Source organism: Phyllopteryx taeniolatus, chromosome 6, assembly GCF_024500385.1.
Source record: "Phyllopteryx taeniolatus isolate TA_2022b chromosome 6, UOR_Ptae_1.2, whole genome shotgun sequence".
Lineage (NCBI taxonomy): Eukaryota > Metazoa > Chordata > Actinopteri > Syngnathiformes > Syngnathidae > Phyllopteryx > Phyllopteryx taeniolatus.
This window is the reverse complement of record NC_084507.1, coordinates 29,121,254-29,133,338: the sequence shown is the minus strand read 5'-3', so window position 1 is coordinate 29,133,338 and position 12,085 is coordinate 29,121,254. Positions and strand designations below refer to the sequence as shown.

The 12,085-nt window shown below is 42.0% G+C and overlaps 1 protein-coding gene across 1 annotated transcript; it reads right to left on the bottom strand.

Annotated features, from left to right (window-relative positions):
• Positions 1-168: 168 nt before the first annotated feature.
• On the bottom strand, positions 169-12,026 carry LOC133480071 (syndecan-2-like). The gene is made up of 5 exons (XM_061777730.1): positions 11,742-12,026; positions 5,443-5,575; positions 3,216-3,409; positions 2,336-2,594; positions 169-2,253 (listed from the first exon to the last, which is right to left on the bottom strand). Exons 1-5 carry the CDS (start codon positions 11,799-11,801, stop codon positions 2,090-2,092), a joined length of 810 nt encoding a protein of 269 aa, XP_061633714.1. The 5' UTR covers positions 11,802-12,026; the 3' UTR covers positions 169-2,089.
• Between the last annotated feature and the right edge of the window lie 59 nt (positions 12,027-12,085).

Here is a 12,085-nt window from a genome sequence, read left to right as displayed (position 1 = left end):
AAATAAAAAAATATTGACATAAATAAATAAATACAGATTGAAATGTTGTTCCCTGAGTGTTTTACCATTTGTGTCTTCTTCTATGCATCGCTGGTTTGTGTACCATTTGCTTCCTTACACATCATGCTGGCAAATAAATAAAATACAATCCAAAAAAAAAGCCATGTGTGTAAATAGTTTCTCTGCTTTTATTATATGTATTCATTCATGTATTCAAGACAATTGCATACATCTGGTTTACTAACAATTAACTGAACCAGAAATATAATAAAACATACATTTGAAATAATCTAATCCGCAGGAACAAAGATATTTATCTGTACATTTTACATACTGTAATTGATTATAGTCTAATATAAATTAATACATGTCAAAGTATCATCACTACATAGTAGACAATTCCAAATGAATGTTGCAAGAGCTAAACTTTTGCTTTAAACCACACAGCGCATGTTTGCATTTCATCAAGTTTTTTCTTCCTAGAGTTTTAAGTGAAATGCAATTATGAATTTGGTTCTTTTCAGCCAAATCTAGACATGAATTTATTCATTTTATTATTTTATTTTTTTTAAGAACTACTGACTCCGTTCCATCAACTAGGACCCTTTCGGTCTTGATGAGAACAGTAAATCACAGAGGGTTAATGTTCCAAATAGTTTGTTTATTCCAACCATGAAATGTCGTTCGTTGACCAGGTTTCTCCAGGAAATTTGAGAAATCAACGGGATTCTAATCTTCTGCAAAAAAACAGCAATTAAAACTGACAAAAGGTGGGAGGTATTGCATCTTGTGGAAAGGGAATAAGTTTTAATCAAAGCAAAACTGCTGCAAAACATTAAAAATATGGTAATATTTCAGTAGAGCTTTTTCTTTTTTTTTTTTTTTTTTTTTTTTTTAAAAGAGGTCCAACTATGAGGCAACTTTTGAAAACAAACAAAAAAAGAGACTGCTCCAAAATAATGTTCCCTCAAGCCACAAAGCAAACAAAAAATGCTTTGGTGTACAATTTGCACCAGAGGAAATGCTAAAGCATATGAAGATAAAACAGAATAACTACAAAAGTACTGCATCATTACACTAGAAACCTGCAGAGAAACTGTTATTTTACTGAAAAGCCTTATTGTGCAGAAAGGCCCTCAATGGCGTCACCAGCCAAACCTGTTATTATAGCTGCATACAGTTGGCAATTGCAATGGAATGTGGTTTGGCTTTGCTTGCTGCACTCAGTCATCACAGAAAATAGTAATGTAAATATTAAGAAAGTTCAATGCAAAGCTGACATACTGTGTGCGTAAAGGCAATGGGAATGCAATGTGTAGACTCCAATAATTTTCTCTTTAAAATGGCTTTTGGGTCCAAAACAAAAAAAACAAAAAAAATCAACTATAAAATACCCAAAGAAGCTACAATTTCCAAAGACAACAAAGAGAGCATGTATATTGATTAGTTACAATTTAACATTTATGAGGGGAAAACAAAGTTATGTACCTGCAGAGGAACCCAATCTCACGTACCAATACTGGACAGAATATGGAATTACATATTCGCTTGTCATGACAAGAACAAAAACATTCATACAGTCAGCAAAAAAGCGCTAAATGAAATGTAACAACACTTGAAATCTGACCTCGAACAAAAAGGGATCAACGTTCGATTCTTTGGAATACTCGTACCATTTTATGACATCATTCAAAACACAATGAAGGTGTCCTACTTTTTGGTTTCAGTCGACTTCCTTATGACCGTTTCGCCCAGCTGACACAATTGCGAGTCCATCTTAGATAGGCAGTGTGGGTTTAAGGCACAGTGTTGAATGGACTTCCCTTAACTACAATGGCTGTAATCCTGTGATACTCTAGAGACACTTCCACTCCTTTCCCAGATTGGAATGATATGAATGCATTTGAATTCTCCCATTCTCTTGGAGAATTGTGCAGACTAAAGACAGAGACGTGAAAAGATAGCAGACGGGAAAGACACGGAGGGGAAGTTTGCTGCTGTTGAAGATCTGAAAATAAAGCTGATATTGAGCCGCTCTCAGTCCAAACTGGCAGGTGATGATATCTATTCACAGTCTCTATTGGTCAGTTCAGGCGTAAAACTCCTTGGTTGGTGCTTTGTGGTAAGCCGTTGTGGAAAGTTTGGTGTCCCCCAGGTCGTAGCTCCCTTCATCCTTCTTCTTCATGCGGTAGGCGAGGAGGACAAGGAGGAAGATGGCGCAAAACAAGCCGACCACCACGCATGCTATCACCGCTGGAAGGGGAGAAAGAACCGTTGAAATGTTGTATTTGGTACATGTTTCCTTGAGACCAATTGAAAGTCAATGTGTGCTTACCTGCCAGCACCTCCGTTCGCTCCCACATGCTCTCAGATGTCACATCATCAGGAGAGTCAAACATCCTGCTGCCTCGGCTCAGGAGGATTTCATTTGTCTCAACTTCGTTCGCGACTTCATCTCCACCATCTTTGGGGGCGGAGGAGGAGTCGTCCCACCTATCCAGGCTGTTGTCCTCGTCGGCTTCTTTCATGTCCTCGCCCTCCTCAGAGGTGGAGCTGGGACTGGGAGCGTGTGTGACCCAGTCAGCTGTCGGCACCTAAAAGGAACGAGCGGCCATTACAAATGGCTTTCGAAAGCATTCGCAGGGTTGGGCAAACGTTTGTGTTAAAGGGCCTCATTTGATTTTGAAAACAGACAGATGGGCCAGGTCATCCGTAGGTGACGGCAAAAAAGAGAAACAAGTGTAAATGGAATAGCTAAATATGTATGTAAAATAATGTACATTTGATTATAAAATAACACTTGGGATTTTATCATTAATTATGATTAATTAGACAATTTAATTAAATGTACACAAAGTAGCAAAACGTGTATGTACATTTTCCTTACTAACACTAGTGTATTTCACTACTTACAGTAAATCAATGATTTAATCAGATAAATGAATAAAAAACAAGAATACACATGCAAAATATATTTAATGGTAAAATAATTCACTCATTTTTTAATATAATTTATAATGAAATTATTATTCAGTAACAAAAGATTTAATGAACTAAAAACAAACAAAAGCACAGTATATTTATTATTTTACATTTCCTGATAAATCAAATCAATTCATTTAACAAATATTAGAGGACTTTTGATAACACCAATCTATTAAAGAACACAGTGGAGCATATAGGGCCATACTTGGCCCAGCAAATTGTGTTTTTACCTCCTTGTCGTTGGTGTCCTCCCTCATTGTTGCTGTCTCGCTGTCCGTGACTGTGGTCGGCGGATCGCGGCTGTCGGCTGCTTTGGTTGGTTGATCGTGACCAGAGTCTGTCGTCGGCCGGGTTGGAAGCATTTCTTTGTTCTTGTTCGAGCTAACAAATGTGGTAAGGATCACCGCCTCTTCGTCCTCTTTGTCTGTCAACAACAGATTGGTATGAGTCTGTTTCAAGAGTTTGACCTTATGTCTCCAAATGCAGTTACTTTTGAGTTTTGTTATTTTAGCAATGTTGTAATGATCAATATGAAAGGTGCATCTCAATAAATTTGTATATCAGGGAAAAGTCAATTTCCGTAATTTATGAAAGTAAAGCTCATTATCGTCATAATAAAAATGATTTTGAATGGTTCTTATGTAACATTCCATTCTTGAGATTTTTTTCAATTAGTTAGTGGGAAAATGGAGGCTGTGATGCGGGATGTCAGCCAATTACATAAGAATTCAGAGAACTTCAACATATTCGTTCAACAACAATCTAAAGGATTAAATGTGCACATGAATTAAGCCTTTTCTTTTTGACTATTTTCTTTTTAGGAATGCAAGCACAAACCAATGGCAACAATTACAAAGGTATATTTACATATGCGTGTGCAAAGGTCCATCTAAGGTTGAATGGGAGTAGTGTATGAAGCAACAAGAACTGGAGGAGTGTGCGCTGAATAGCAACGTGCTAACGACTTGAAAGGGCATTATTATTGATTCAATTCAGTTGTTTGTGTGGTATTGCTTGATTCATTGGTGACTGATTGCGTCTTGAAACAAAATGGAGCGCACTAATTGGCTGTAACCGGGGGAGGCGCTGTTGATTCATCTCGACTAGTTTGGGGCCTGAAGAAGAAGAAGAAGATTATGACAGCGATGGGAAGTTGAGCTATGTCCACAGAGCAATAACTCCTAATCTCAGCAGGGCAACATTATGAAAGTAAGCATAATGGCAAGTTTAAAGATTACAAAGGCCAAATTGTTAATCTATTTCTATTTGTGTTAGTTAGCTAGCTACGTTAATGAACAGATGCTAATATGATTCTGATGGCGACTCAAATGGTGAAAATAAATATCAGGTCCCCTTACCATTCTGAACAAAATCAAGACGGTGGGCTTTTTGGAACATATTTATGTGAATGCAATTTTTTTTTTTTTAGTCTTGCTTCCTTCTATTATAATACTATCCTATTCTACAATTAACTGTGTTACTCAGTCAAAATGACAGCTGTGAGCAAAGCCCTTGTGCACAATACTGTACATCAGTGATTTAACAATAGAGAGAGAGAAGCTCATTTTGCCGTTAGAATGTGCACTCTGGTTGTTTACAGCACGGTTGCTTAGATACCTACGTTGTGAAACACCTAGATTTTACTAGACCATAATTGCTCGAGCACATTCTCACCTGGGAGTGGCATCAAGATGACTCATTATGAATAAAAGGTGAAAAGTGCTTTGCATCTGCTGGCTTCTAATAAACCCCGCCTCACCCTCATCGCTTTGGGAGAAACATCAGGAACACCCACAATTGTCGGAACATATAAGCAGTCATCCAAGTGTGTAAACAGGTCAAATTAATAATAGCAAGTGTACTTTCTGGTTTAGGTAAAAAGGCCACACCTGACACCTGGCAACAGATGATCCACCGCACCCCCCTCCCACACACTTGATGATGAACACTTGAAACACATTAACCAGTTTTTCCTGTACAAATAAATAACCCTAAAACTAAGTTGGGAAATTTGTGTTTGGTAGTTAACAGCAACTTATTCTGCCATCGCCATTGACTCGAGCTTCTGGTACCCCGTGGTGCTGACAACCTGAACAAGTCTACTTCACCATTGAGTCCAGACTCTGCAGCTGTGTGCACATGTTCCTGAAGCTCCCTACTGTTTGTGGCAAAGTGTAAAATGATCTTGTTTCTTCCTTGTTACTGATGAGACTTCAATCATCTTAGCCACTAAAAGTACACCAAACAAATAAATTGCGACTCAGTTTTACTGCTTATCCCACAAATGAATGTTCCTTACAAATGGGGCATTATTTACTGTAAAAGAGAAGTAAACAGGTGGTGCACAACTCAAACATTGTTATAACAGGGAAAAAAATCTACCCAACTGACAAAATCTTTGTTTTGTTTTATGTTTATTTGAAAATACAGCTTAGCAAGTCAGCCCAGTCTCCTTACCATAGTCTCCGGATCCAGATCCTGAGCCGAAATCATCCCCATCTTCATCATCTACCGGGAGGTCACCTGATGTTTGACCCTCTATGTAAAGGTCATCTCCCAGAAATTCGAGTGACTGGGAAGAGACCAGCATCTGAGAAAAAGACATAATAATTATTGGTTATTATCAAACAGTATTATTACTCATTTAATGAGAACCACTAACAAAAAGGAAGACGAAAAACAAGAATATTATTATTATTATTTTTATTTATTTATTTTTTTAAATCTGAAAAACCTACTTGATGCACACACACAGAAAGTCGACTAGTTGACCTTTGGTTTCTAAGAATGTGTCAATAAAGTGATACCAGATTGAGCAAGTAAAAAGAGGTCATAGTTTGTTTGAATTACTCCGCGTAGTTTCAATTCAAATGCTGCCACATGTGTTTTGCAACAGGACTGATAACCCCAAAATCTGTTGCCATCTAAAGCATCACATGAAGTCCAGGAGATATTGTATGGTTAATCGCCAAAATGCTACATTTATTAGCTTGGTGTTGGCAGCATTACCTTTACAGAATGCAGCGTGATAATACGCCTGAAATACACACGCACACACACACACACACACACACACGGAGATGAATGTGGCCCATTGAGACGTGAAGTATGCATGTCTGGTATGCATGCTATGCTTCCACTAACACAGGTGCTAACACGGATGGATCCCGGCAAAAGGAAGGGAACTTCTTAGGAAGCAAGTGCTGAAAACAAAGGAGACAACACAGCTATAAAATGTTGCTCTGATTCAGAGACTAGCAATTTATTATTTTACACGAAGCAGATGTGTTTTGTCACATTTCGGTGTAATAATTCACACATTTTTAAAAAAACAAGATGTTAATGGTTAGGAAATGTTGCAAAAGGCACGTATTAAATTGGGAAATAAAAATCCAAGGCATTGAGTAAATAGATATGAATAATTTTCCGGAAAATAGACTTAAAAGCCTAGAGGTGAAACCTGTGTCAAAATCGAAGCAGATTGTTAAGATATGATCATGAACATTTCTGTCGGGGTGCACTACTTGGTTGCTACCAGCAGAGGTGCTGGTGAGTCAGTCTCAACTAGTTTGCCATCTAAAGAAAAACAACATGAGCACAGGATGTTTCCTTCACACTGTGACAACTAAAGCACTTTTCAAATTTTAGTCCTAGCACATGCGCTAATAATATCCAAGAAGACTCTGGGCTGTCCCCAAAATATTTTAGAACACTAAAACGTGGGTGACACAGCATCACCATGGCATAAACAGAGACTAAATAGTGCTTACTAACAGAAAAGGTACACTCAAAATCATTATATGCCACCCCTACACAAACATCAGATGTGAAGTTTTTGCAAAATCCTGCAAACCCTTCATCCATCAGTTTTCTTCCGCTTATCCGAGGTCGGGTCGCAGGGCAAGAGCTTTAGCACGGAAGCCCAGACTTCCCTCTCCCCAGCCACTTCAGCCAGCTCTTCCAGGGAGATCCCGAGGCGTTCTCAGGCCAGCCGAGAGACATAGCCCCTAGTCCCTCCAGCGTGTCCTTGGGGTAGGATCTCATCCCCGACAAGGAGAGGCCACTCCACCCTTTTCCGACTGAGGACCATGGTCTCAGATTTAGAGGGGCAGATTTTCATCCCAGCCGCTTCACATTGGGCTGCGAACCGCTCCAGTGAGAAAGGGATCACGGCTTGATGAAGCCAACAGAACCACATCTGCAAAAATCAGAGCTGCAATACTAAGGCCACCATACTGAACCCCCTCTACGCCTCGGCTGCGCCTAAAACTTCAGTCCATAAAAGTTATGAACAAAATCTGTGATAAAGGGCAGCCTTAGCAGAGTCCAACCCTCACCGCAAACGAATCCAACTTACTGCCGGCAATGCGGACAAAACTCTTGACACCGGTCGTACAGGGACCGAACAGCCCTTATCAGTGGGTTCGGTACCCCGTACTCCCGAAGCACCCACCACAGGACTCCCAGAGGAATATGGTCGAATGCCTTCTCCAAGACCACAAAACAAATGTAGACTGGTTGAGATAACTCCCATGCCCCCTTGAGGACCCTGCGGAGGGTGTAGAGCTGATCCACTGTTCCACGACCAGGACGAAAACCACACTACTCCTCCTGAATCCGAGATTCGACTTCCCGACGGAGCCTCCTCACCAGCACCCCTGAATATACCTTACCAGGGAGGCTAAGGAGTGTGATCCCCCTGTAGTTGGAACACACTCTCTGGTCCCCCTTCTTAAAAAGGGGGGGTCCACCACCCCAGTCTGCCAGTCCAGTGGCACTGTCCCCCATGTCCATGCGATGTTGCAGAGCTTTTTAAACACCTCGGTGACCTCAACCCCAGAGATAGGAGAGCCCGCTTCAGAGATCCGAGACACTGCTTCCTCATGGGAAGGAGTGTCGGTGGAATTGAGGAAGTCTTCAAAGTATTCTCCCCACCGACTCACATCATCTCAAATCGAGGTTAGCAGTGCCTCATCCCCACAATACATAGTGTTGATGGTGCACTGCTTCCCCCTCCCCGAATCACCGGAGGGTAGACCAGAATTTTCTCGAAGCCGTCCGGAAGTCTTTCTCCAAGGCCTCACCGAACTCCTCCCACTTCCGAGTTTTTCCCTCAGCGACCAACAAAGCTGCATTCCGCTTAGCGAGCCGGTACCCATCATCTGCCCCAGGAGTCCTCTCGGGTCTTTTTGACTTGTGGGACAAAAAGGCCCGATAGGACTCCTTTTTCAGCTTGACCACCAACGGGTTCGGGGATTGGCGCCACGACAGGCACAGACTACCTTATGGCCACAGCTCCGGTCGGCCGCCTCGCCAATTAAGGCGCGGTGCATGGTCCGCTCGGACACAATGTCCCCCGTGGGTGAAGGTCTGCCGGAGGTGGGAGTTGAAACTCCTTCTGACAGGGGATTCTGCCAGACGTTCCCAGCAGACCCTCCCAATACGTTTGGGCCTGCCAGGTCAGACCGGCATCTCCCCCCACCATCGGAGCAAACACAATCACCAGGTGGTGATCAGTGGATAGCGCCGCCCCTCTCTTCGCTATCCCAGCTGACTTCAGTTGAAAGGCAGATTACACAAAGGAATTGAACCCACGCTACCTGCACAGAAGACAGCTGAATGTACCACCATCAGTGACCACTAACAGATGACAAACCGTCAGCTATCAAAACTATATTTCTAAATATGTACTGTACGTAGTGTCGAAAGAAATTGAGATGACATATGAGGAACCTTTTTTGTTAAAGTATGGTGCAAAACGAGTGGCTGGAAAACATCTTCTGGTTTAATGCAGTCTTTAGGTTTTTTTGTTTTTTTTTGAGTAAAAGCAGCTCACACCAGTGTCTACCTCACTGGTTTGGAGGAGCAGGATTTCCTTTTATGGCAATAGAGGCTCACCTTACTGTGACCTCAGGTGCTTTCATCTGCTGAACAGCAAAAAACTGCCGCCCATCTTCAAAAATATCACACACTATACATAAATATCACATCAACTAGATGGAAACGGAACGCTAGAGTGGACCTACTGCGCGGTTGTGGGCCAAAAGCCAACGGAATAAAACCAGCAACAAAATAAAACACATTTCACTATCATGCTCCGGTGCCAGAGAGATGCGATAATGCCTGTTTACATGAAAAGCAGACATCTGGAAAACATACATGGCGCCTCTCACACACAGAGAACATGCAGTATATATATACCCATCTGGTAACCTGGTGCTCTGTCATGATGAGAGTTTGCTGGAAATGACTCCGTGACAGCAGTAAAACACTGCACATATGCAGCAGACCAAGGCACGTTTGATTGGCTCAGGGAAACGCATTATTACCTCTTGTAATAAATAATTCCTTTATACCAATCAGGCTTACAGTTATTACAGGGAAATATTTCCCATATGGGCTGAAAGTCAATAATAATGACAGAGACACATGGTAGCATGGTTGTGTAACCACCTTGAGGACATAGCAGGCCAGCAGTGCCAAACGCTGTGTAGTGTCTATTCTGTCGACGTATACCGCAACTTTTTGAGAGCTTCAGGTTGGGTTTAATTACTTCGAAGTGAAACTTGGGCAAAATTAAAGTACGATGGGCTGGTTTTCTGCCAATATCATATGCTGATCTACCACTGCACAAGCTCTGATCGCCCCGGTTTGGCGAGGTTGAGACTTCCACTTTAAAGTAGTACCGTGTCAAACTGCAACACCGCATTCAGCATCTCCAGTCTCCAGCCTTCTCAACAAATTTTATTCAAGAGAAGACTGAGGGCAGCAAAATGGAAGTGGAGACTGTGGGGGGTGACATTTTTCTGCTCTTTTCACTGTTAACGTTATAGGGAATACTATAATATCACGGCAGTGGTGTGAAATTTGACACTGAACACTCACTGGCCTGCTGTGTTGAAAGCAATCATCTCAGTCCAACAAGTATTTTAGACATCACACGCTGGGGGTGACTTCACACATCTAATTATCTGAATGCGGGATTCTGTGCTGGCCTTGTGAAAGCTTTCATAGTCGTGTGAAAGGCACAGGTCGACAAATGTTCTGCTAATGATGATGATGATGGGCGAAGAGTTTGCAATATTCTAGAATGTAAAAACACTGTCTAACATGTTGCGTTTGGTAGCAAGAAAACTGGAACAACAATACACAAGGGAACCACCCCTGTGACTTGTAAAGAATGAAATGTAATACTGCACAATAGATGCTTGCAGATGATTACAATGTATCAAATCGCCATTCTAAATGAAACTGTTACCTTCTTTCTACACACACACACAAATATTTGCAGAGGTGGACACAGCGGATAGAAGACGCCATTTACTATCCCGCTTGTCCTCATGAGGTGAGTTCGACCTTATCCCGTCTGATTTTGGGTGCGAGGCGGGGACATACCCTGAACCGATTGCCAGCCGCAATTCGACAATCATTCACTTCTGGACAAATTAGTCTTCTATTCACCGATCACGCATGTTTTTTGGAATGTATGAGGAAGCCGGAGTCATCGGGGAAAACCCACTCAATCACGATGACAATATGAAAACTCCACACCGGGAGACCATGGCCCAGATTCAAACTCTTGAACGTCAGAACTGTGAGGCAGACGTGCTAACCACTAGTACACTGTGCTGCCCTTGACGTAACGTGTGAATCCCAGTACATGAATGGAGGCGGGTGTCGTAGTACGTCTCAGAAATTCTGTCCGTCCCACGCGGCTCTGAGCTTGCCTGGACTAGCCCAGAGGGACTCACGGTGAGTCATCCATCCAGAAAATGACAAAAACAAAACAAAAAATACCTCATATCCTGTCACGAGCAGAGAGCCCGCTTTGACATTCATCATTCACATGAACCAGTAATAGTCCTAACCCTAACCGCTAATTCTCCAGCCACACGTTTGCGAATACGGCATAAAATAAGCCATGACGCCCAGCAAATTTGAAACCTGGCCTTCTTTGGAAGTGAGGCAACGCAAAGCTCGGCGTCAGGACTGTTTTGTCAAGACTTTTCACATTGAGAACCTGCAGGGCCGTCCATGTACTGTAGGTGGGGAAACTTCATAAACTCTCTCTGGAGCGAGTCTCAGGTTTCAGCTAGCTTTCTTTTAACAATACAACAGCTCGCGAGTCACAATTAACGCGCTTATTGAAAAAGGTAACATAGTTCCATTGAACATTAGCTGACTTCTATCAACACCATCTTTTGGTCCCTGTTGGAGAGAAAAAAAAAGACAGCAGTTTTAACACGTTTCAAGCTGTTTTACACACACAGAGGGGGAAACAGGTTGTTGTTGTTTTTTTTTTGTGTGTTTGTGAGGGAGGGGGGGAAAATAGCATGAGATGAGCCATGCAGCATGTGGACTAAAACTTGATTACATTTTAAGCTTTATCCAACAACGTGTGAGTGAGAAAGTAGTGTTTTTGAGAGGGGAAAGAAAAAAAAAAAAAAAGAAGTAGAAAACAGACTGGTCCTGTGTGAACTTGACACCATCTAACCACCTACACATGGACTGAGAAGGCTATGGCTGAATATTAGTCGGCCAAACATATCTCACTGGTTACGTAAATATAGACGGGCATTGTGTTTGTTTTTAGACAAGGTAGACCAATTAGAACGTTTTGTGTCGAAAATGAAAACAGGAGTACACTTAAGGAATTGATTACATAGATAGATAGATAGATAGATAGATAGATAGATAGATAGATAGATAGATAGAAAGAAAGAAAGAAAGAAAAGGAAAAGTCAAAACGTACTTACTTTTTCACTTATGAATCCCGGGGCTAGCCCGACGAGGAAAAGCAACCACAGAGTCCTCATCTCAATTTTTAGCGAGACGGCGGTAACTGGAGGAACTTAATAAAGTGGGCAAGAAATGGAAATGTACGTGTTCAAATCAAAAGTGAAGTCCTTGAAAAGTCTGTCGCTGTCGCGTTTCGGTCGGTATGTTCGACAATCCCAATAAATCTGTGCTGCTGCTGCTGCTGCTGCTGCCGCTGGACGAGTCGAGGTGTGGAGTCGCTCGCTGGATCAGTCTGGAAAACAAAATTGTTTGGTCTGGCAAGGCAGCGTGCGCCGCGGTGACGTCATGACGCCATGGCGTC

Coding starts and splice junctions, on each gene's coding strand:
- LOC133480071 (XM_061777730.1), bottom strand. CDS start 11,801: ATGAGGACTCTGTGGTTGCTTTTCCTCGTCGGGCTAGCCCCGGGATTC. Junction 3,410..5,442: donor ATCTGGATCCGGAGACTATG/GTAAGGAGACTG, acceptor TGTTGTTGACAG/ACAAAGAGGACGAAGAGGCG. Junction 2,254..2,335: donor GCGAACGGAGGTGCTGGCAG/GTAAGCACACAT, acceptor CTCCCCTTCCAG/CGGTGATAGCATGCGTGGTG.